At 39.4% G+C, this 23,728-nt stretch overlaps 1 protein-coding gene across 2 annotated transcripts in view; it reads right to left on the bottom strand.

The window, feature by feature from the left end:
* Nucleotides 1–22,141, bottom strand: part of SPINK4 (serine peptidase inhibitor Kazal type 4) — a 186,292-nt gene extending 164,151 nt beyond the window's left edge. The window contains exon 1 of one of the 2 annotated variants that reach the window (XM_044061933.1): nt 21,987–22,141. In XM_044061933.1, the coding sequence (XP_043917868.1) occupies nt 21,987–22,041 (55 nt within the window). In that variant the 5' untranslated portion in view covers nt 22,042–22,141. Of the gene's footprint in view, nt 1–16,321; nt 16,477–21,986 lie in introns of those variants that run through there. The other variant, XM_044061931.1, reaches the window with a different exon arrangement.
* Between the last annotated feature and the right edge of the window lie 1,587 nt (nt 22,142–23,728).

Raw genomic sequence — 23,728 nt, 5'->3', positions numbered from 1 at the left:
ATACACATCAGTAATTTTTCTTACCACCCTTTCTTACTATACCTATTCTACAATGTTAATAGACTCCTCACTCTATCAATTCATCTTCATTCTTATCAATATTTCCCAATACCCACTTATTAACCCTATACTTACCTATCAATCTATATAACTATCAATCTTACCTATTATTTTACTCTACTGCACCGCTGCTGTTAATCTATACTACCTATAAGTGCATCCCTCCACAGTTCTCCCACCCCACACAATCACCTATCCATACACTCCCCCCACCACATACAATAACCTATCTAAATCCCAAATATGTCACTGCTTCATCTTCTGTCACTATCATTCCTCACTATACTCACACTCCCAACCAGTATACTCACACTCCCAACCAGCTATCACAAGTCTCTCCCCCACAGTTACTTATCTACTCCTACCACAAAATACTTAAACCAGAATACCATCACACATTTCTCTAATATCTCCTCCATCCTACTCAACATTAATTGCATTAGCACCCTGAAATACAAGCAAGCAACACTTGCTCCACCATTATCCAAAATCATGTATAAACTGAAGCCCAAATATAAGTGATTTTTCAATAGCCACATTGCTAACTGGACAATAATACTGGGAGGGGATACACACCCCAGTCCTGGACCCACTCATCTAACCCCAGACCCCACCAAACCAGCCCCCACATATCCTAGAACAAGAGGCTATAAATCCAACCACCTAGGACTTAAAATACTACACAGTAACCTAAGAATTCTCTATAATAAAATTATAGAAGTTCATGCCTGTATAGCCCAGTACTCCTCTGATCTCTTTATAGCAACAAAAACCTGGCTAAAGCTAATTAGCAAAGATAAAGTAGTACTCCAACCAGGTTGTAATATACACAGACTAGATAGAACTGACAAAAAAGTGGGTGGAGTCACCATTTTCTACAGGAATGCTTTATATCTCTCTACTTACCACCGTACTACACCTACTTTCAACAATGCTGAACTTCTCAGCTTGCTCCTTAAACTGAACACTCACAAATCTTTATCCATCATAGGTCTATACATACCACCTGGTAAAACATTTCCATCCTGGAAGAGATCCTCCTCTGCATCTCAGCCAACATAAGACTGGAAACCATCTTGCTAGGAGATGTTAACATAGAGCAGAAAAAAAAGATAGCCCTAGAAAACCCTATAAATTCATTTCAGCTGTACAACTTCTCTCAATTGATCAAGACTCCAACTAGAATTAACAAGGTCATATCTAAAGAATCTCTCCTAGACTGGATTCTTACATCTGTCTCAAACAATGTTGCCACAAATGGCACCCTACCAGATAACCTAAGTGACCACCAGCTACATACATAATCAGAAACCCAAACATCCCCACAAAGTTCATCAGTATAACACAGTCAGAAACCTCAGAAACTTTAATAAAGAAATTTATACATTCAATCTGCTCCAGATTAACTGGGTTCCACTTAAAACTCTTCCCCTGATGAAGCAGTACACACTTGTAATACAATATTTCTAAATATCCTGATAGAGCAAGCACCATTAAGAACCAAAAGAGTTAAAAGCAAACCAGCCTCTTGGTTAACTAAAAAAACTAAGCAACTCGTGCATCTTAGAGATAAAGCCTGGAAGCCGTCTCTACAAACCAAGTCTCAGACAGTCCCTGCAACAACATATACAGTTAAGGAATCATATAATACAAAAAACAGGACAAAAATGTATTATAGCAACATTCAAAATTCATCATCAAACAATTAAAAAATCTTCAGGAAACAATAACTGCATTGCTTAATCCTGGAAAAATCAACTTAATCCAGCCCATCCCCAACCAATAAGTCCTAAATCATTTCTTCACACTTTAACTCACATTTTATAAACATCCCTCCTATAAAATAAAACTACTACAAATCCAGCCTTCTCTCGTCAATCATTGAAGCCACATTAGACCATCACACTCACTCCAGTGCCAACATCTACAATTAAAAAACATACACAACCTTAAAATGGCAACCCCTGCCCCGACCAACTTCAATCTGAATACCTCAAACTACCTGCAGATAACCTTGCATATTCTGCCTTGATTCTAATAAACTGCTCTGCCAAGAAAAATATGCCCCACCTTATGGAAAAATCCTATATAATACCCTACATAAAGGTGGCTCATCAGCTAAGCTCACAAACTATAGACCTATCACCATTCTCTCACCCTCATCCACAATCTTAGAAAGATGTACTCACACTCAACTTACTACATATGTTGCTTCTAATAACCTCCTCACTCCATCACAGCATGGTTTCAGACCCAATCACAGTTAAACCATTGCCCTTCTAAGGTTCATAGGTATAATAAATCACAATAGAAATTCTGGTCTTTTAACATCAGACCTATTTCTGGATCTATCCAAGGCATTCAACACAATCAAACATCATATTATCTGAATTAAACTGTCTTCCTAAGGACTATCACTCACCTCACTTAACTGTTTTCTTAGTTACCTCACTAATATGTCCCAAGCACTGAAATGGCAAGATGATTTCTCCTGTTTCCTTCCTATATCATTCAGAGTCTCACAAGACTCCATCCTAGGATGACTACTATTTAAGTTATTAATCAATGACCTAAACACAGTAGCCAAAGGGGCCACCATAGTACAATACGCCCACGACTTCAGTCTGTGTGCTGCTAGGGACACTACTCATGCTCCAAATAAGCACCAAGAAATCCTTCTCCCATAGAAGCTTGAATCAAAAACTTCTCATGAATCAATAATAAAAAAAAATATATATATATATATATATATATATATATATATATATATTTATATATGGGTTCACTTCAGAAGCTCGAAATACTGAAATCTCGAATTTGAGTATCTCGAGCCCAAGAAGCCGAATCCACATAATAGCGAAAGTTTAGAAGCACGAAATTCAAAACCTTGAATACCGGAGGTTTTGAATTTCACGCTTCTAAAGTTCTGCTATGGTTATGTATTCAGGTAAGTGTGTGTGTTAAGGGGTTTTGGGTAGGGGCTGTGGTGTGTGTCTGTGTTTTGCTGCTGTGATGTGTGTGTGCAAAGAGAAAGTAGCTTGCGTGGTGGTGTTTTGTGTGTGTTTGTATGTAGTGCGACCTCGGAGTGAGAATATTTAAGTGGGGGGGGTGTTCAGCCTCCCCACATGGGGGGGGTGCAGGGGGGCTTGCCCCCCCTTCTTTCATGTAGTAGAGTGATTGTGTGTTTGTGTGGTGGATGATGTGTGTGTGTGTGTGTGTGTGTGTGTGTGTGTGTGTGTGTGTGTATGTAGTAAAACCGTGAAATACAAAACCTCCAGTATTCGAGGTTTTGAATTTCGCGGTTTTCAGTTTTCATTGTTTTGTGGATTCAATTTCTTGGGCTCAAGATACTGAAATTCGAGATTTCAGTATTTCGTGCTTCTGAAGTGAATCCATATATATATATATATCTGTGTGCGTGTGTGTGTGTGTGTGTGTGTGTGTGTGTGTGTGTGTGTATATATATATATATATATATATATATATATATATATATATATATATAGAGAGAGAGAGAGAGATATGTATATATATATAAACTACTACTGTACACCTCAACTCTCTTTCTCCTCCAAAAACTCTACCATTAATATACTGTAATCCAACAAGACCAATACTGAGCTGGTATCCCAACCCAAACTACTAGATATGATTATAGACAACCAACTGAAATTTGATCTTTACCTTCAACAAGCCATAAAGAAGACACACAGAAAGCCAGGCTGCCTATTTGGAGTAAAACACTACCTCACTGGCTCTGCTAGACAAAGAATAGCCATTTCACTTTTACTCCCCTACTTATTATATGCCACTCCTATCCTTACCAATCTCATCTCCACTCTAACAGCCAGACTTGAACAGTGCCACATAAAGTAACCAAATTTACAACTAACCAACAGTACAGACCACACCACTGCCTTTCTCTAAACAGCTAAACTGTCTGGAACTAAATCATTCTCTATTGTATTGACAATTAATTTCAACATTCAAAGTACTGTACAATCCTGAAATGTTCTGAACTCTTCACTCCATCATTCAGGCTTACACTACTAAGAGACGTCTGTGCTGCACTGGCAAATCATTGCTGTTAATAACTAAATGTAACAACAATGCAGGATACTCCCTATATTCATACTGCATTGCTAATAGCTGGAATACCATCCCACTCCACCTAAGAACAGTCTGCAGCCTGAAAGACCTTAAATGTCAACTGAAGCAACACATGACAGATGTCTCTGACTTACAACATGCCTGGCTAAACTAATATTAATGTAGCTATATGAATTTATGCCACAACTCTGCTGCTCAAAATGTAATGTACTGTTATCACAACTATACCCTCCTCTGTCATCTCATCTCCTTTATCTTCCTTGTGGCTTCACCTTCCTTTTTTGGGGTGCTCTAACCCTTTTTCTTTACTTCCTAAGCCTTTATGGTAACAAATATTCTTACAAAAACCTGACAATGCATGCATACTGATGATACTGTACTGAATATACCACCCTTTAAAAAATTACATAACCCATGTAACTGTTATTTTTTATTGAAATTGTTTGTAAATAATATAACCGATGTCAAGAACATCTGAATAATGGAACTGCTGCTCATAGATTTATAGATTCATACATTTTCACCAAGCTAACAACCCAGTGGGCCATTTCTAAGCTTAGCCAAGTTTTCCCAAAAGAATAATGATATCCTGTATCCAAACAGGACATTCAAGGCCAGGCATTTATAAGCTACCCCTCTCCATAAGGGACATAGGTGCCAGGCATGGTGTAAATTTCATTTTCCCCCATCCACTGGTTTAGGTTGCATTTAAATTGTGTAATAGACAAACTCAGCTTCACATAGATGGGAAGCCTGTTCCTTAGGCGAGGCAGGCTTTGAGACACATATTTGTCTCTCTAGAATGTTATGTTTAAGTCACAAACAACATTCAGGTCCCTAGACCTTGTATTTCTGGTACTGTTTGACTTACAAATATGTAGGAAATTCATAAATGGGGGGCTTGTGGATGCCTTGGAATTCAGGCACAGATCACCCCTCAGCAATCTATAGGAGATCGAACAGAGGGAAAGGGCTTTAAGGCACTCTGCATAAGGCAGGTTTGTTATGCCTTGCATTGTTTTTTAATGAACGTCTGAGATCACTGCTTGCTGCATATGCATGGCCAAGTACATACCGAAGGGGTCATCACTGTACTCTATGATTGGTCTGATAAGGGCAGAGTACAGTGGGATAATGACCTCTTTGGACCTAGATGCCATGCTCTTGCTTATAACTTATAAGTTGCACAACATAAAAGAATTTCCTCACCACTGTGTCCACATGGTGGTCAAAGTTAAAGTTGTTGTGTATATGCATACCCAGATCCCCGACAATTGGCTTGACTCTTAGGGGTGTATTATTAACATGGTAATTAGCCAGGATGGTTGACTTTCCAAAGGGTACAATTATGCATTTCTTAGCATTGAGTTTAAGACCATGGCTTTGAAACCATTTGTTAGTCAGACACAGGCCTTCTTGAAGAATTCTAGTGTTTGCAGGGGAGTCAATAATAACCCCAAGATTTCAATCATCTGCAGACCTAATCAGCCATAAACCTTCAGAATTTGCTTCTACTTCAGAAAAATAGATGCCAAAAAGGAACTGGTCCAGTACCGAGCCCTGGGGAACTCCATTAGTTATGGGCCTCTTGGTGGAGGTGGCCTCACCTATTTTGACCTCCTTGGTCTGAACAGTGAGCCAGCTGGTTATCCAGTAGTTGATAAAAGGGTTTATACCTAATTTAGTCAACTTGCCTATAATGCCTGGGTGGGGTATTGTTTCAAAAGCCATGGCCAGGTTGAGGTAAGCTGTGTGCAAAGTCTTGTCCTCATCCATTGCTTTGGTGACCCCTCAAAGGTGTCCCCCAGATTTAATAGGCATAATATTACTTTAACAAAGCTGAACTGTGACAGTTCCAGCATTTGCAGGTTACCTATGTCCTCATTTATCAAGTCCATGATGATTCTTTCCATGGCTATATGAGGTTGATCAGACTTATGGGTTTGTACTTACCTGGATCGGTGGTTGGTCCTCATTTGTCCAGGGAAATAACTGTAGTCATCTTCCATTCCTTGGGCACAAAATCTAACTGTAGGCTCCAGTTGAAAAGTGATTCAAGTGGACAGAGAGTATACATTTTATGCTATTTAGTAAACATTCCAGGATGTTATCAATGCCCATTGATGCAATGTTTTTGGCTTTGGAAAGTGTATTGATTCCTGTTCCCTATTAATGGTTGGAGGGAGTATAGTACGCAGTATTTCCTTTGGTCTGTCCAGAGGGGAGTGGGGAAAGAAATTTGAGCTGGACCTGTCAGGCAAAAGATTGATAATGGCCTCTGGTTCAATGTGGGCGATGTCATTTACAATAAGTTCTGTTTATTGTTGCATATTTCCCTTGAGGTTATGGGCACAGTTGTAGAAAGCTTTTTGGTTATCTTTTGCCTGAGAAGCTATTTTTTCTTCAAATTTAGCATTTGAAGTATTAATTAACTCTCTTAGCTGCCTGTGTAGAGTGTCTATGTTATAACAGCAAACGATCAAAAGATCAAACGCTGTTATATCGACCACAAAAGAACGAAAACAAAAAAAAGTGAACAGCCAGAACAGCGAATTTTTTCCCTGGGAAAAAAATTTGCTGTTCCCCAAAAAAAAAACACACACTAAACACTATTTTAAGTGGAAGGCTTCACTCCCCACACCCCCCATGTGGGGGACTGTGCCGGCCCACCCCCCCTACTTAAATATACCAACTCTGAGATCGCACTACAGTGCCAAAAACGGCAATGTGAAGGAAGCGGCCAAGCGACTTCTTTCCCAGGGGAAAGAATTTGCTTAAAAGCCGCTTTGTCATTTTGCATTTTCGACATTTACAGTTCGACCAACACGCATTCAGCAGAATGCATCATCGGTCTTCTGACAAGAGCCCTGTTTAGATTGGTCAGGGGGATTTTAGTATGTTGGGCTTTTTTCCTGTTACACTTGTTTAAGATTTTTTCTCTTTTGATGTATAACCGATTGACATTGTGATTTCACCAGGGTGGCTTGTCTTTTGAATTTGTCTTATTCTCAACACAAGTGGGCACAGTTCATGCTATAAACCTATAGACATGGCTGTACATAGATTTTGTTAACAGCCCAGTCTATGCTATGGAATTTACTGGGTTTGGAGGTGTTTGGAATTTAGCCATGGTGTCGCTTCATAGAGAGAGGTTAGCCTTGGAGTAGTTCCTAAAGGTATTTGGTTTCTCCCCCCACAAAAAATTATGTTAAAAATTAACATCAAAACCTACCTTTTATGCAGCTGATAGAAGGATGCTACTAATCCTCTGCTTCCTCTTCATGACTGCTTGCTTCTCCTTCACACAGACCAGTTCAGTCCTTTTAAATTGCTCTTAAAAGGACAGTTTTTCAGATCAATTGTTTTTATTTTTGCACTTCATCCAGAATTGTGCTGAGAACATTTGGGGGGGGGGGGTTGTGAGCATTCTGCAGAATGTACTGATATCTTAATACATGCTAATGCACAATTAGATGTTTCCCTGGTATGTTTCATCTGTTCCTCATCAAAAATGTGGGTTCCATGCAATGCATACTACTGCAAAATATGTTGTACCATTTTTATTAATTCATAAGTACGTTGCTTAAAATGCCTAATGTTGGGAGCGGGGTTAGCAGCTGTGAGAATGTTGCAGAATATAGAGATGTTTTAATGTATACTAATGTAAACCCTGTTATGCTAGTATTGTGTATACTGGCAATTCTTATAACTATACCTGATGCTATGACTTTGTTCTATGATAATTTTTTGCTTTGTCCATAGTTATTGTGTTGAAAGGTTGGGAGCATGGATAGTGGCTATGAGAATGTTGCAGTGTTCAAATGTTTGCCTGTTTTTTTTTTTTTCTTAAATGTGGGGTCACACAATGTATAAGAACATTGTCAATGTTATGCCACTGTCTTGTTTTTATTGTTTTCAATTCATCCAGAATTATTGTGCTGAGATGTTGGGGGGGCTGAGAATTCTGCAGAATGTACTGATGTCAATGCATGCTAATGCAAACACTATTTTGCTATCTAAGTTTATCATAGCCTTGTTTAAAATTATCCCTGATGTTACACCTTTGTTCTGCATTTATTTTTGGCTGTGTCTTGAATTATACTGAGAGGGAACAAAGTTGATAGAGCCTGGGAGAATGTTGTACAATGTCCATATGTTTATTATTTTTGGTCAGTTCTTCCACAAAAATGTGGAATCATGTAACACATTTCTGCAAAATGTTATTCTAGCATCGTTATTAGTTCATAAGACCATCATTTTAAATCCCTAATGTAATGCCTTTGCCTTGTGATGGTTTTGCTTTATGCATTTATTACAGCATTTAAAACTATCCCTAATGTTATGCTTTTGCAGTTATTTGTGGCTTTGTCTAGAATTGTTAAGTCAATAGGTTAGGATAGGGGTAGTGCTGCTAGAATGCCAGAATTTTGCACAATGTTTAGATGTTTGCCTGCAAATTTGTCTGTTCCTCATTAAAAATGTAGGTTCATGCAATGCATGCTCTTGCAAAATCTGTTCTAACATATTTTATTTCATAAGTACATTGTTTTAAATCCCTAATGTTTTGCCTTTGTCTCATTTTTTAGTTTGCTTACTTCATCTAGAATTATTCTGTTTAGACATGGGGTGGCTGTAAGAATTCTGCAGAATGTAGTGTTTTAATGCATGCTAATGCAAACCCTGCTATTCTGGTATCTTTCTAAGCTTATCATAGCAATGTTTTTAACTGTCCTTGATGTTACACATTTGTTTTGTAATTATTTTTGGCTTTTTCTATTAGAATTATTGTGATAAGAGGTAGGTGGGGTAGGGGCTGGGAGAATGTTGTAGAATGTTTGCCTGTTATTTTTCATCTGTTCCTTGTTCACAAATGATTACGTAGCACAATGTTGAGGGCCGAAGCTACTAGCAAAATGGACTTTATGTTTCACATTCTCCACATAATGCATGGTACATTCCCTGGCTTTATGTTTTTGTCCACAGTTGTTGCACTAAGGGGGGGGGGGTCTGTCTCTCGATGTTTGCTTGGCACTTGTGTTATGTCCCTCATAAATTAGGTTTTCTAGCAAATCCATGATTTAACTCCTTGGTTCTACCAATGATTTTGGTTTGTTCAGAACTGTGTGACAACAGATTGAGGGTAGTAGGTAGGTGTATGAAAAACTTGTACACATTATGCAGTGTCTGCCATTGTGATTGCATTCCTGAATTTTGGCTGGTTTGTGATTAAAGTGGCAATAGTTTTTGGAAATGTCTTCTTTTTTGTTCCATAACCTTTTTCTTGACTCATAGTTTGGTGTGTTCCCCTTAAACTTGTGACTTTATATCTAATCATTTGTTCTTTCAGACTTTAGTCACCTGTTCCATACAGCTTGTAATAGCAACATTTTATCTTTTTGGGTCTCTTCACATGTTTGGGGGGGGGAGATTTTTGTAGACAAATTTAGAACTGTAATTTGGTCCTTTCTGATTGTCTTTTGCTTTCTGATCAGTCATTCTTCAGTCTTTCTGCCTACCATACAAGAGTAACTGATGTCAATGGAAGTCATTATGAAATATGTATTTTGTAATGCACTTCAGTTGTGCCTATTGCGTACATTACAGTTCTTTTTGTCTTCTGGTTATTGCTGCTACTCAGCAGTTTTTTGGCCTGTGGTACAATAGTAACAGATGTCAATAGACATTTTGTAATATATTTCAGTTGTGCCTACTATATAGCTTGTCTTTATGAACAGCATTCAGTATTAGGTTGCTCATTCTTTTGTGCCTGCAGTCATAGTAACATGACTTTTTGTAACCTAATCCATTTTTCTGGTTTATATGCCCGCACTGCAGTTATTTTGCCTACTGGTTCTCGTTTCTCTTCAGCTCTGCCTACAGTGCAAGATGGAATCAACTGTTCACTTCTTGTTGGGTGTGCATTGCATCATGGATTGTGTATCTCCTAGAAGACTTGGTGTGGCAGCTTCAGTTTATCTGCTTAATCTGAATGCATTTTGCAGTGGTCTTTCATATCAAGATGCATGGTACCTGGTTATAGACCATATGTTTGGGGTTATTTCCTTTTAGTATGACTTTTTGTAGAAGTAGTAGTGCAATACGGTAGACAATCCTTGGAAGGTAATGCACAATAATGACTTATAGTTAGTAACTGTATTTTGTAAGTAGAGGAGGCAAGTGTCAGTGTGTTAAGGGAAGGGTTGTAGGTTTGTAGCTTGTGCTTAAAGTTAAGACACTTATTGCTTACACTGGCTGGCTAGCTTGGAGTTTGTATTTCACGTACTGTGGCAATGAGCACCTTAAAGTTGAAGGTTTACCTCAATGGGTCCATTTAAGTAAATCTGATGGGTAACATTCCACTATTGCCATGGGAGTTGTTTCCATGTAATCTGGAAAATACCATCCTTAAAATGTGCTCAGAATGCTAACGTTTGTCATTATGCAGTTCCAGGTAGGTGAAAGAAAGTGGCATAACATGTACCTGAAGTGCAGCACTTTTTACTAACAGTATGACAAAAGGACCCGATGTCTGCATGTGTAGTAATTCTGCTTTACTTCCATTCCCAGTTAAAAATGAATTGCACATATTTGTCAGGAGCAGTAAAAAAGAAAGCTTCAGCAACAGCTGGATGAGAATATGAAGAGAGAGGGTTCCATTACAAATTTTTTCTGAGTCATTAGAGAGGAGAGATTCAGCAAAAAGTCTGCCTTCAGGGCAACACTGTGGTTGTGCATTACAGCCTACCTGCTGTGAGCCCAGTATCCTTACCATAGAAAGTGACCACTCTGTTGTGGCTGCACCATAGGCTACCTCCGTTGCCATGAGAGAAATTATGTCAGCAAATGCAGATTCAATTTAAGTGCTGTCTGGCTTACCAGAGTTTGATACAGAAGGAGTCCATACTTCTGCACTGACAACAGATGTGACCTGGGACTTGCAGGGAGTGTCAGGTGTATCTTTTGAGGATCAATAAACTTGGCTAGAGTTGATAAGGGAGGAGTTTAGAGTAGCTGCCATTCAGCATGGACCTGTGCAAGTGGTGTTGCCGCACTTCCCAGTCAATGAGCAGAAAAGAACATTTACACTGGAAAACTATTTCCATATGCTGCCTAATGGGGAGAGAGCAAAATGCACTTGGTTAATATATTCAGTCTCAAAAGATGCACTGTTTTGCTTTGCATGCAAATTATTTGGAAATTCTAACCATCTTCTCAAGTCAGTTGATTACAGAGCATGGAGAGAGATGTCCAAAGCTTTACACAGCCATGACTGAGCAGTAAGGCATGCAACATGCATGCTGAAGTGGAAGGAGCTGGACAATAGAGTAAAGAGTAGGCAGACAATGGATGGTAGGAGGCAAGCAGTGATTGAGAAAGAGATGACTCACTGATGTTGTGTGTTAGAGCACATTATACCTATTTTCCAATACCTGGTGGAATGGAACATGGCATTCCGCGGTATGAGTGCTGCCCTGTACACCTATGGCATTGGCAATGGCAATTTCTTAGGCCAAGTGCACTTTTTGTTGCAGTTTGATTCTGTCATGGCTGGACATTTGCATCATATTAGGAATGGATCACTATTTTAGGATAGTCATACAGAATGAAATTATCCAGTTGATTGCAAATGCTATTTTAAGGACCATTGTAGGGAAGGTGAGGGATGCTAGGCACTTCTGTGATTCTTGATTGTACACCAGACATCAGCAATCAACAGCAAATGACCGTAGTAGTTAGGTATGTGGACATTTCAAGGACTGCAGCCACAGTAATTAACACTTTCTGGGATTTGTGCCTGTGAATAATACAACCAGAGCAGGACTTACAGAAGCACTGCTTCAGATTGTGCAAAATCATCAACTGAACATTAACGACTGTCGAGGACAAGGATATGACAATGGCAGCAGCATGAAGGGAAATGAGCTGGAGTGCAGGCCCAGATAAAACAGATGAATTCAAGGGCTTTTATGTGCCATGTGCCTGACATATTTTAAATCTTACAGTTAGTGATGGAGCACATTCATCACTACAGGCAGTGTCATTCTTTGGATGTCTGCAGAACATTTACATACTCTGTTCAGCATCAATGAGTTGATGGCAGATCTTGAAATGGCACATAAATGTCACTGTGAATCCACTGTCTGAGACTTGAATGCAGGATAGGGTCTGTCAAGGCAGTAAGATCAGTTGAAGGGAGTCATGGAAACATTACAGGAGATAGGTGAAGCTCTGTGTACAGGTGATGCTGTAACGTATCAACAAGCTAGGGGACTGTGCTCAGAACTTATGTCGTACCAGTTCATTGTATGTTTAGTGGTTTGGTATGATGTGCTGACAGAGGTAAATCGTGCAAGCAAAGTTCTGTAGAGTCCATCTGCTGATATTTTGACATGTGTCAAAGCGCTGGCATCAACTATGGACCTGCTGAAGAATAACAGAGAGACAGGAATTCAACATGCCATGGGTGAAGCCTCCAAGATAGCAGAAGAATTGGATGTTGGCACCACACTTCAAGAAAAGAGGCAGAGGAAAGTAAACCACTTCTTTGACTATGAAGGAAATTATGAGAATGTACAGGATCCAATGGTAAAACTATGTCAGAGTTCTTCAGTGTGCTGCTGGACACAACAGTACTGTCATTTACTGACTGGTGTGAGCAGCTTTTAGAGTTTGCTAAGGCCTTTGGATTTTTATCAAATATTAAAGCCTTGAGTGAATTGAGGAAGACACATTGATCCAAAAGTGTGAGGCTCTGAAAGAACAACTAACTGATGGGATAAGTGGCCACTGTGACACTGATAACTCAGATCATGGACATGAACTGAAAAGCCTTTCTCGAATGACTGCTAATGAATCATCACCATTGACTGTAATAAACTCCTCCTTCACAATAACTTGCAAGACATCTATATAAATACTTATGTTTCATTGCACATTTACTTGACTGCATCTGCTACAGTGGCTATTGCAGACTGCAGCTTTTCTACACTCAAACTCATAAAGACATACCTATGTTATTCAATGAGTCAAGAAAGACTTTCAGGCTTACCTGTGCTCTCAAATGAGCATGAAGTGGGACAGACTTTATCACATGGCAGCCTAAATGAAAACTTTGTCCAGAAGAAAAGTCTTAAGATCCCAGTAAAACTATAGGTATGTGCTCATATTTCTTTTCCAGTAACCTTTTATAATGCTGTATGGCAGTAAATTTCAGGTTGCACCTTAGCCTGGCTTGTATAGTAGCAGGTAGGACCAAGTAGTACAAGGAGGATGAACCTATTGGGATTTGAGGTAAAGGCAGCTAGGAGTGACAGGACTGATCATGAGGCCAGGACAGTTGGAAGCAGCAGGACTCATGGTGAGGCCAAAATAGTTGAGAGTGGAATGACTTGTCATGAGGACAGGACAGTTGGGAGAGGCAGGACTCATTGTGAGGCCAGGACAGAAACACAGGAAGAACAAATTGCTAGTGGCACTAAAAGTGGCATCAATCAGAAAAGCTGAGGAGCTAAATGCATATTGAAGAAAAATGACACTCCGGTGGTCTTGACTTCAAGTGTTTCTCTCTGGGTTTGTGTCTGTCTGTCTCAGACTCTGTAATCCCAATGGCTCTCTCTTGTGGATTTCTTTGGGTTTGAGTCTGTCTGCCTCAGGCTCAGTAATCCCCACCGCTTTCTCTTGTGTTTCTTTGGGTTTGAGTCTGTCTGCCTCAGACTCAATAATCCCCATGGCATTCCTTTGTATATCTTGTGTGTATGTAGTCTTTTCTATGTCTGTTCCAAGGCTGTCCTGTGTGCCTGTGCAGTGTGACTGTTCTGAATGTCAGTAACTGTCTTGTGTGATGGGGTCAGTTTATCTAATGTTGCTTGTATATTTCAGTCTTACTCTTGCCTTAGTGCTGTCATCATCTTGCGTTTCAGAGTCTGTGTGTGGTGTCTCAGTTCTGTCTTGTGGTAATGCTGCCTTTCTCTTGTGTGGGTCTGTCTTCAGTCTGGCAGTAGTTTTGTCCAGGTCTTGTGTATCTCTGTCCTGTGTGGGTAGGTGCCTCTGTCCTGTGTTTGGGAGTATGTGTGGGTGTTCAGTCATGCTGTAGTGCTGCCTTTATTATGTGTGTCTGTCCTGTGTGCAAGAGTCTGTGTAGCTGCCTGCCTTGTGTGTCTCTTTCATTTTATAATGCTACATTTATCTTGTGTGGGCATCTGTCCTCTGTGTGGAAGTCTGTGTGGGTGTTAATGTTCAGTCTTGCTGTAGTGTTGTCTTTATCATGTGTGTCTGTCCTGTGTGCAAGACTCTGTGTAGCTGTCTGTCTTGTGTGCCTCTACCCTGTGTGAGGTAATCTGTGTGGGTGTCTCTGTTCAGCCTTGCTCTATTGCTGTATTGCTGTCTTTGTCTTATGTGTCTGTGCTGTGTGTAGGAGTCAGTGTGGGTGTCTTTATGTACCTCTGTGGGACTGGCTATCTTGATGCAGTGCAGCAGCTTATTGTAATGTAACAACATTGCTACTAAATGCCAGTCAGTCATACCGCTCAAGCTCTTGGCACAAAAAATCTGAACAAAGCCAGAGATAATGGGGTACAAAGCCCCAAAAATAGGGACAAATTTTAAATATTGCTCTTAGAAAGTTACTAGATTAAATGGTTTTGTAACATCATGCATTTTCTGATGGATATGCAGTCTGAAACTCAAATGCCTATCATTATTTAGTGAATTCAACCCTCAATGATTTGTCACAAAAAATGCAGAAAACTACAAATGCTGAGGAACAGATAAAAAATGAGTCAAATCTGGACATTCTGTAAAAATCTGGGCAGTTAAGGAGTATGCAGTCAGTGTGCATGCACCTCTGAGTGGATACCTTGCTGTGGCAAAGGGGCTTGTCATAATGTAGCATTGCCAGCTAGTGTGTGCATACACCTCTGTGAATGGCTACCTTGCTGCGGTACTGGAGCTTGCCATAATGTAACATTAGTACTAAATGCCGGTCAGTGTGTGTATATTGGCACATCAGTTCTTAATGATCTGATTATAGTAACATTATAGTGATAGTTAAATGGTGTTTCACAGGGAAAGGGGTGCAACGGCAATATGGCTACACTTTGCATTCTACTGAATAGGGCTGCCAACTTGAAACTTGCTGGGGAGCCCCCGAAATGCTAGCACCGGCCCTGAAATCGGGTCTTGCACTACAGACGTGCTTAAGTACTTTGTCTTTTCCCCATTATTTGAGCATATTTCTGGTGCTCCCTGCACCTCTGTCATAAATGCTCAAAGAAAATAGTTATTGAAGAGCTAAACCATTTGTACAAAACAATTTCTGAGCATGCGTCATGTTTTTGGATGCCTTATGACGAATAAGAAGCATAAATCTTAGGCTTTACAAATATAAGTAAAGTTTTAATTCAAACACTGACTCATCAACACATCCTGATATATTCCAAAGATATTTTTTCACACTGTAGCTGTCTAGACGGTCTTTTTTAAGCAATGTTAAGTTGTACTGTCTTATTATCTTCTACACACACACACACACACACACACACACACACACACACACACACACACACACACACACACACACACACACACACACACACACTGCACACCAACATATAAGCACACATACCTCTTCAAAATAAAAAAAAAAAAACATTTTATTTTCTGTTTGCATAATAAAGATCATTCCTATTCTGGAACCTGAATTAAAAACCCAGCCCAGTAAACAAGACCTTTTCCTTGGAATCCCAGCTTTTAAAGTCTATTATTGTCAGTTTCACTGTTATTTTATGTTTGTCTGTAAACATAGGATACCTTTTCTCGGAAACTGCTTTAGCGTACATTCCAGCAGTCTTTTAGCCACTCTTCCAGATAGTAAAAATGAAGTACCATAAGCAGTCCTCAGTCATTATGTCACACTAGAAACACGGATAGGAAGGAAATGAACAAAGCAGAAAGGAAAGAAATGAGTTTAGCGTGTAATTTATTAAAAAGAGCTATCATGCTTGTGAGTTAATGCAGAAGGTTCTTGGGATCAATAGTTCCTTTTAAAGTTTGTAACTGGGTAAGGTTTGAAGTCCCTACAGACGTATCGTTTCTGAATTAATTAGAAGAAAATAATTTTGATATACACTACGGAAATATACAATAAACTTACCTAGCCAAGAAAGGCAGACAAGGAATACACAGGCAACAAAAACTTTATAATTCATCCTGCTTTTTGTCCAAGAGCCTCTGCAAAGCTGTGATACCTAGTTGAAGTATAAGCTATAATAACCTTTGTACAGTACTTCACACAGGTATATATGTGTTCCTGTCATGTGCTTCATGGGAAATGAAGCAAATGGGAAGTAAACATAATTTACTTGAAGTCAGAGATAAGGCACTTGACATTAAACGTCACAGTGGAAAAACTCACTTTATAAGCTGCTAAATAAAATATCACATGGGGTCATTTCAGAAAAGCATGTTATTTCACAAAGAGTGAGAAGACCTTTGTATTCCTTGACTTACAGCTACACATCATACTATGTATAAGAACATGAATGTCATGGCAAAAAATAAAGCAACTTAAAACACGTGTTTAATGTCATTTCTTCAGCCTCAACTGTACTTCTGACAAATAAGAATAGAGTTACTGGACTTCTATTAATCTTACCAGTCTCGTTATATAATGATAACATTCATCAACTTGATGGTCCAGACACTGGTACCTATGTGTGTTGGAAAGGGAACAATAACACCCTTTTTGTAGTAAGTATCTTTCACAATAATTCAAACAATTCAGTATTAAACCATGTTTTCATGAAAAAATATTCCACTTACAAAACTGCTGATTTTAATTAAATTGTTATGTTGATCCTCTGTAGCAGATTCTTTCATTGCGTTACTTCTGGTAATCATGCACCAAAAGATATTTCTGTAACAGCAATAACTTATTCATAACTTTATTCATTTCTGCTGTACATTGTCTTTTTTGTTGGTGCTTTTTTTGTCTGGGGGAAATTGAGCTGTTTGATTCAGTCAGATAGTTGTTTCTCAAATCATCATGCAGATCTAAACACTTTGGCACTTTCCATGCATAACTACTGCTCAGCACAATGTGTAAAAGAAAGTTAAGAGGACTGTGTCCCTACTGTGTTCTGAAATACCTAATTATGTAATGCAGTGTTTTTGTAAGGAAATCATAATACTTCACTGAACAAGAAATACAATCAGCCCCAGTAGTCAATTAATAATTTACCAGATTGTATCTGCAAATTAAAACATGTACAGAATGCAAGCCCATAGTATTGGAAGAAAATCTTGTTTGCATAGTGTGAAGCCTGTATACTGGCCCAGCAATCAAGGAGCCTCAATCCTCGCCACTAACACCAGTGAGGGGTGCCTATATAGGGAAAGGATAATAAATATACACACAGTAAAGTACAATTTCCTTTAAGAGCACACAGATATCACAGTCAGTCTGGGGCTGGTTTCTCCCTTTCTCTCCAGGCCCCAATAAGAGTCCCCACTGGGACAGCTATAGGGTCCAGAACTCAGCCTAGTGGGCAAGCTAAAACCTCCAGCACTGTCTTTGTTCAACCAGTGCTTCGTGTCCCTGCCCAAGTAGCTGACACATGCACACCCTTTGAGATAAGAGTTTATATAACCACACAGACACTCATGGGGGAAGGCTGGCACAGATTCTCCAGCTGTGCCCTTTTTACCCAGACTATATGGTAGAAATCACTGCCACCACCCAGCTAATATTTATCAGCTACTCAAAGGCCCTTATGAAAGGGATTCCAATTATACTGTGCAATATTATTATCCAAATGGTAAGTGCAACCAAACAGTCAAGACTTATTTGGAGTGACTTGGTACAGTATCACTATATACATACAAAGTACTATTAGAGCTTGAATTACCTCTACACAAAACAGCCACAGTTGAAAGGTTTAAAAATATTTAATAAATAAAAAAAGACAATACTTCTTACTACACAGTGCTAGTCAAGAGTTCACAGATCACAGAGAAATGTTTAAAATAATATTGTAGAAAAGTTCTGACATCACAGAAAAACAAACTAGTCTAATCTTCCTATTCCATAGCTATATCTAAGAGAAAATACAGTTCTAAAATAAACTTACATATAGAGCAAGACAGTGCTGGTGATATTGGATGTTCTCAAGACAAATGCTCTAATGCTCTCATTCTTTCTGTCCTTAAATTGATAACACCGTACCACTGATTCATTTCAGATTACATCATTTCTTTCTGGTTCCCAGGCTAACATAGGTTCATAGGTTCGAACTAGGCTAACTGCCCTTATGAGCCATTTCACGCCTAGCCAATTACCCCATGTGAGAATCAAACCCTGCACCTTCCATCTGAAAGGTAAACACCTTAACCATTATGCCATCCTCCCACCCGACTAGACTCTCAGAAGTTAGTAGCCCCTTTGATCTTGCAGCTGGTCAGGAACCAGAGCAATAAAAGAAATTATACATGCAAATTCTAGCCATTAACTCAGGTCTCAGAACAAGAGGCAGAATTTCTTCATCCAGACATATCAGCTCTGAGTTTTGACATCAAAGATTTGACTTGTCAGCTTTGTTACAGTAGAGTGTACTGTTTTTACATTTTTGCAGTTCCACATCTAACAACATTTTTTACCATTTAAGAGAACAAGCCTGTGGCTTATATTAATATTTAAAAATGACAGGATTATCTACAAAATTCTATCTGACTAGGCTGCCACCCTTCACCTCTCTTTATACATAGTATGAGTTTTGCAGAGTTAATTGCCTTTGATCTACTTCTCTGTCAGGGATCTAAACAATTCCTTGCACTCAGTTTTCCTTCATTTTGCATCTCTCTTGTTCTGTTGCTCTCACTCTCTCATGATTATGCATTTTTTCTTTCTTCATTATAGTCATCTCCCAACACTATTTACACAGCACATTTCCTCCAAGTAAACATGCCACCCCATCTACATAGCACATACTGCAGGCATGCACATGTATGATACCTTAAACTTCCTGTAGTACAAGCCCATGGGATATATGAAAATGATCCCTTCAGGACATCAAGAGTTCCAGCTACATGGCTTCTGTATGTCCATGTCTTTTTTTTATGCATGTCCACAGCTAGTGGGGTTTGGCTTTTAGCCTGAATGTAACAATAAAGACGTAACAAAAAAAAAAAAACAAACAAAAAAAAAACAAGTCAAGGAGCCACAGTGTAGCCAGAAAATTCCATTTTGTACTCATAAACTCTTTTTACTGCCCCTAACTCACTTGTCATTTAAAAAAAATGAACACGTCTTTCAAAATGTTGCCCCCTAATAGTTAATAAATGCATGCAATCATTTTCAGTGGTTCTCTCTAGCAATTATTAAAGATACAGCTTTTAGAACACACACCAGTACTGCCTTCACATTAAAACACAAACCACACACCTACCTTCGCAGAGGCTGTCAATAAAAATCTATCCAAACAGCAGAGATCTCCAAGGCAGAAACGCACTCGACCACCACAACACAACACTAATCACAAGACACGTAACTCTCCTAAACAGTGTGCCACTCAATCAAAGCCCCTAAGGCAAAACAGCATACCCAACACACTAGTCATAGGTGACTCGATAGTGAGGCATACTGATGTCCCACTCACTAGGCTGAATAAGGAGAAAGTAACAGTCAGCTGCCTGTCAGGTGCCAGGATCCACCACATAATGCACTCACTCAGGTCCCTCAACAACAGGTACAAATATGACTCAGTCATTGTACATGTGGGTGCGAATGACCTGAGACTACATGAAAAGAGACATGCAGGAGCTCTCGGATTATGTAGCCCATGCGGGTATGACCCTAGCCCTAAACAGCATCCTACCATCACCCAGAATGATACCACAGTACAAGCAGAAAATTATTGATTTCAACAATTCGCTTAGTTTCTGGTGTCATTCTCAGGGGATCCAGTATCTGTCTGCCTGGGATAACATGATTGACAGACCTCGATGCTTTGCCAGAAATGGCCTGCATCTGTCACCCCTGGGCTTCCAGATACTGGCCAAGGCTCTTGCCACCCCTATAGTGCCTTTTTTAGGTGGTGTTCCAAAGACCAAATTACCACTGTAACAGCTACAAACAAATGCAATCTGAGGGTCATGCTGCTCAATGGTAGAAGTCTAAATCTCAAAATGCACTTGCTTGAAGCACTTCTTAAAATGGAGAACACTGACATTTGTGCAGTAACAGAGACCTAGTTCCAGGCAGCAGAAAGCACCCCTACACTATCAGGCTATAACTCATTCCACATCTTTTGGCCCCAGAACTTGGTCCGAAGCTCCAAAGGCGGTGGTATTTCCATATTCATAAAGGGTGTGCACACCTCCAGACTGGCAGCCCAACATAATGCATCAGAGATAGTTCAGGTGCAGCTAACATTGGATAAGACAGTGATTCAGGTCGTAGCCTGCTATAGGTCCCCAACCATGTCCCAGGACTCACACTACAGTTTCCTAAGCACCCTGGAGAATATTAGGGTCCAACCTAACACTCTCATACTAGGCGACTTCAACTACCCCTCCATTAACTGGGAAAACTTCTCATGTACCAATACACTTGCCCAACGTTTCCTGGAGTTCATTAATTCAAATGCCCTGCCAATGCCCTGCCCAGCTCGTTTTTACCCTACTAGAGGTAGCAACATCCTTGGCCTCGTCATTACTAACATGGGCAACTGTTGCTCTAAACCAATAGTCAGCTCCTCCCTGGTTAGATCTAACCACAAACTAATCACCTTGGTTGTTATCTTCTCTAATCTTCTACACACACACACACACACACACACACACACACACACACACACACACACACACACACACACACACACACACACACATTCTTGTTATCTTCTCTAATCTTCTACACACACACACACACACACACACACACACACACACACACACACACATTCTTGTTATCTTCTCTAATCTTCTACACACACACACACACACACACACACACACACACACACACACACACACATTCTTGTTATCTTCTCTAATCTTCTACACACACACACACACACACACACACACACACACACACACACACACACACACACACACACACACACAGACACACACACACATTCTTGTTATCTTCTCTAATCGTCTACACACACACGTGCGTGCGCGCGTGCACACACACACAGACACACACATACACACACACACACACACACACACACACACACACACACACACACACACACACACACACACCAACATATATGCACACATACCTCTTAAAAATAAAAAAAAAAAAACATTTTATTTTCTGTTTACATAATAAAGACCATAACTATTCTGGAACCTGAATTAAAAACCCAGCCCAGTAAACAAGACCTTTTCCTTGGAATCCCAGCTTTTAAAGTCTATTATTGTCAGCTTCACTGTTATTTTATGTTTGTCTGTAAACATAGGATACCTTTTCTCGGAAACTGCTTTAGCGTACATTCCAGCAGTCTTTTAGCCACTCTTCCAGATAGTAAAAATGAAGTACCATAAGCAGTCCTCAGTCATTATGTCACACTAGAAACACGGATAGGAAGGAAATGAACAAAGCAGAAAGGAAAGAAATGAGTTTAGCGTGTAATTTATTAAAAAGAGCTATCATGCTTGTGAGTTAATGCAGAAGGTTCTTGGGATCAATAGTTCCTTTTAAAGTTTGTAACTGGGTAAGGTTTGAAGTCCCTACAGACGTATCGTTTCTGAATTAATTAGAAGAAAATAATTTTGATATACACTACGGAAATATACAATAAACTTACCTATCCAAGAAAGGCAGACAAGGAATACACAGGCAACAAAAACTTTACAATTCATCCTGCTTTTTGTCCAAGAGCCTCTGCAAAGCTGTGATACCTAGTTGAAGTATAAGCTATAATAACCTTTGTACAGTACTTCACACAGGTATATATGTGTTCCTGTCATGTGCTTCATGGGAAATGAAGCAAATGGGAAGCAAACATAATTTACTTGAAGTCAGAGATAAGGCACTTGACATTAAATGTCACAGTGGAAAAACTCACTTTATAAGCTGCTAAATAAAATATCACATGGGGTCATTTCAGAAAAGCATGTTATTTTACAAACAGTGAGAAGACCTTTGTATTCCTTGACTTATAGCTACACATCATACTATGTATAAGAACATGTATGTCATGGCAAAAAATAAAGCAACTTAAAACACGCGTTTAATGTCATTTCTTCAGCCTCAACTGTACTTCTGACAAATAAGAATAGAGTTACTGGACTTCTATTAATCTTACCAGTTTCATTATAATAATGATAACATTCATCAACTTGATGGTCCAGACACTGGTACCTATGTGTGTTGGAAAGGGAACAATAACACCCTTTTTGTAGTAAGTTTATCTTTCACAATAATTCAAACAATTCAGTATTAAACCATGTTTTCATGAAAAAAATATTCCACTTACAAAACTGCTGATTTTAATTAAATTGTTATGTTGATCCTCTGTAGCAGATTCTTTCATTGCGTTACTTCTGGTAATCATGCACCAAAAGATATTTCTGTAACAGCAATAACTTATTCATAACTTCATTAATTTCTGCTGTACATTGTCTTTTTTGTTGGTGCTTCTTTTGTCTGGGGAAAGTTGAGCTGTTTGATTCAGTGAGATAGTTGTTTCTCAAATCATCATACAGATCTAAACACTTTGGCACTTTCCATGCATAACTATTGCTCAGCACAATGTGTAAAAGAAAGTCAAGAGGACTGTGTCCCTACTGTGTTCTGTAATACCTAATTACGTAATGCAGTGTTTTTGTAAGGAAATCATAATACTTCACTGAACAAGAAACACAATCAGCCCCAGTAGTGAATGAATAATTTACCAGATTGTATCTGCAAATTAAAACATGTACAGAATGCAAGCCAGTAGTATTGGAAGAAAATCATGTTTGCATAGTGTGACGCCCGTATACTGGCCCAGCAATCAAGGAGCCTCAATCCTCACCACTAACACCAGTGAGGGGTATCCATATAGGGAAAGGATAATAAATATACAAACAGTAAAGTACAATTTCCCTTAAGAGCACACAGATATCACAGTCAGTCTGGGGCGGGTTTCTCCCTTTCTCTCCAGGCCCCAATAAGAGTCCCCACTGAGACAGCTATAGGGTCCAGAACTCAGCCTAGTGGGCAAGCTAAAACCTCCAGCACCCTCTCTGTCCAACCAGTGCTTTGTGTCTCTGCCCAAGTAGCTGACACATGCACACACTTTGAGATAAGAGTTTATATAACCACACAGACACTCATGGGGGAAGGCTGGCACAGGTTCTCCAGCTGTGCCCTTTTTACCCAGACTATACGGTAGAAATCACTGCCACCACCCAGCTAATAATTATCAGCCACTCAAAGGCGATTATGAAAGGGAGTCCAATTATACTGTGCAATATTATTATCCAAATGGTAAGTGCAACCAAACAGTCAAGACTTATTTGGTGTGACTTGGTACAGTATCACTATATACATACAAAGTACTAC

Source organism: Protopterus annectens, chromosome 2.part0 (genome assembly GCF_019279795.1).
Source record: "Protopterus annectens isolate FY-2018-M chromosome 2.part0, PAN1.0, whole genome shotgun sequence".
Lineage (NCBI taxonomy): Eukaryota > Metazoa > Chordata > Ceratodontiformes > Protopteridae > Protopterus > Protopterus annectens.
This window is presented reverse-complemented; position numbering and strand designations above follow the sequence as displayed.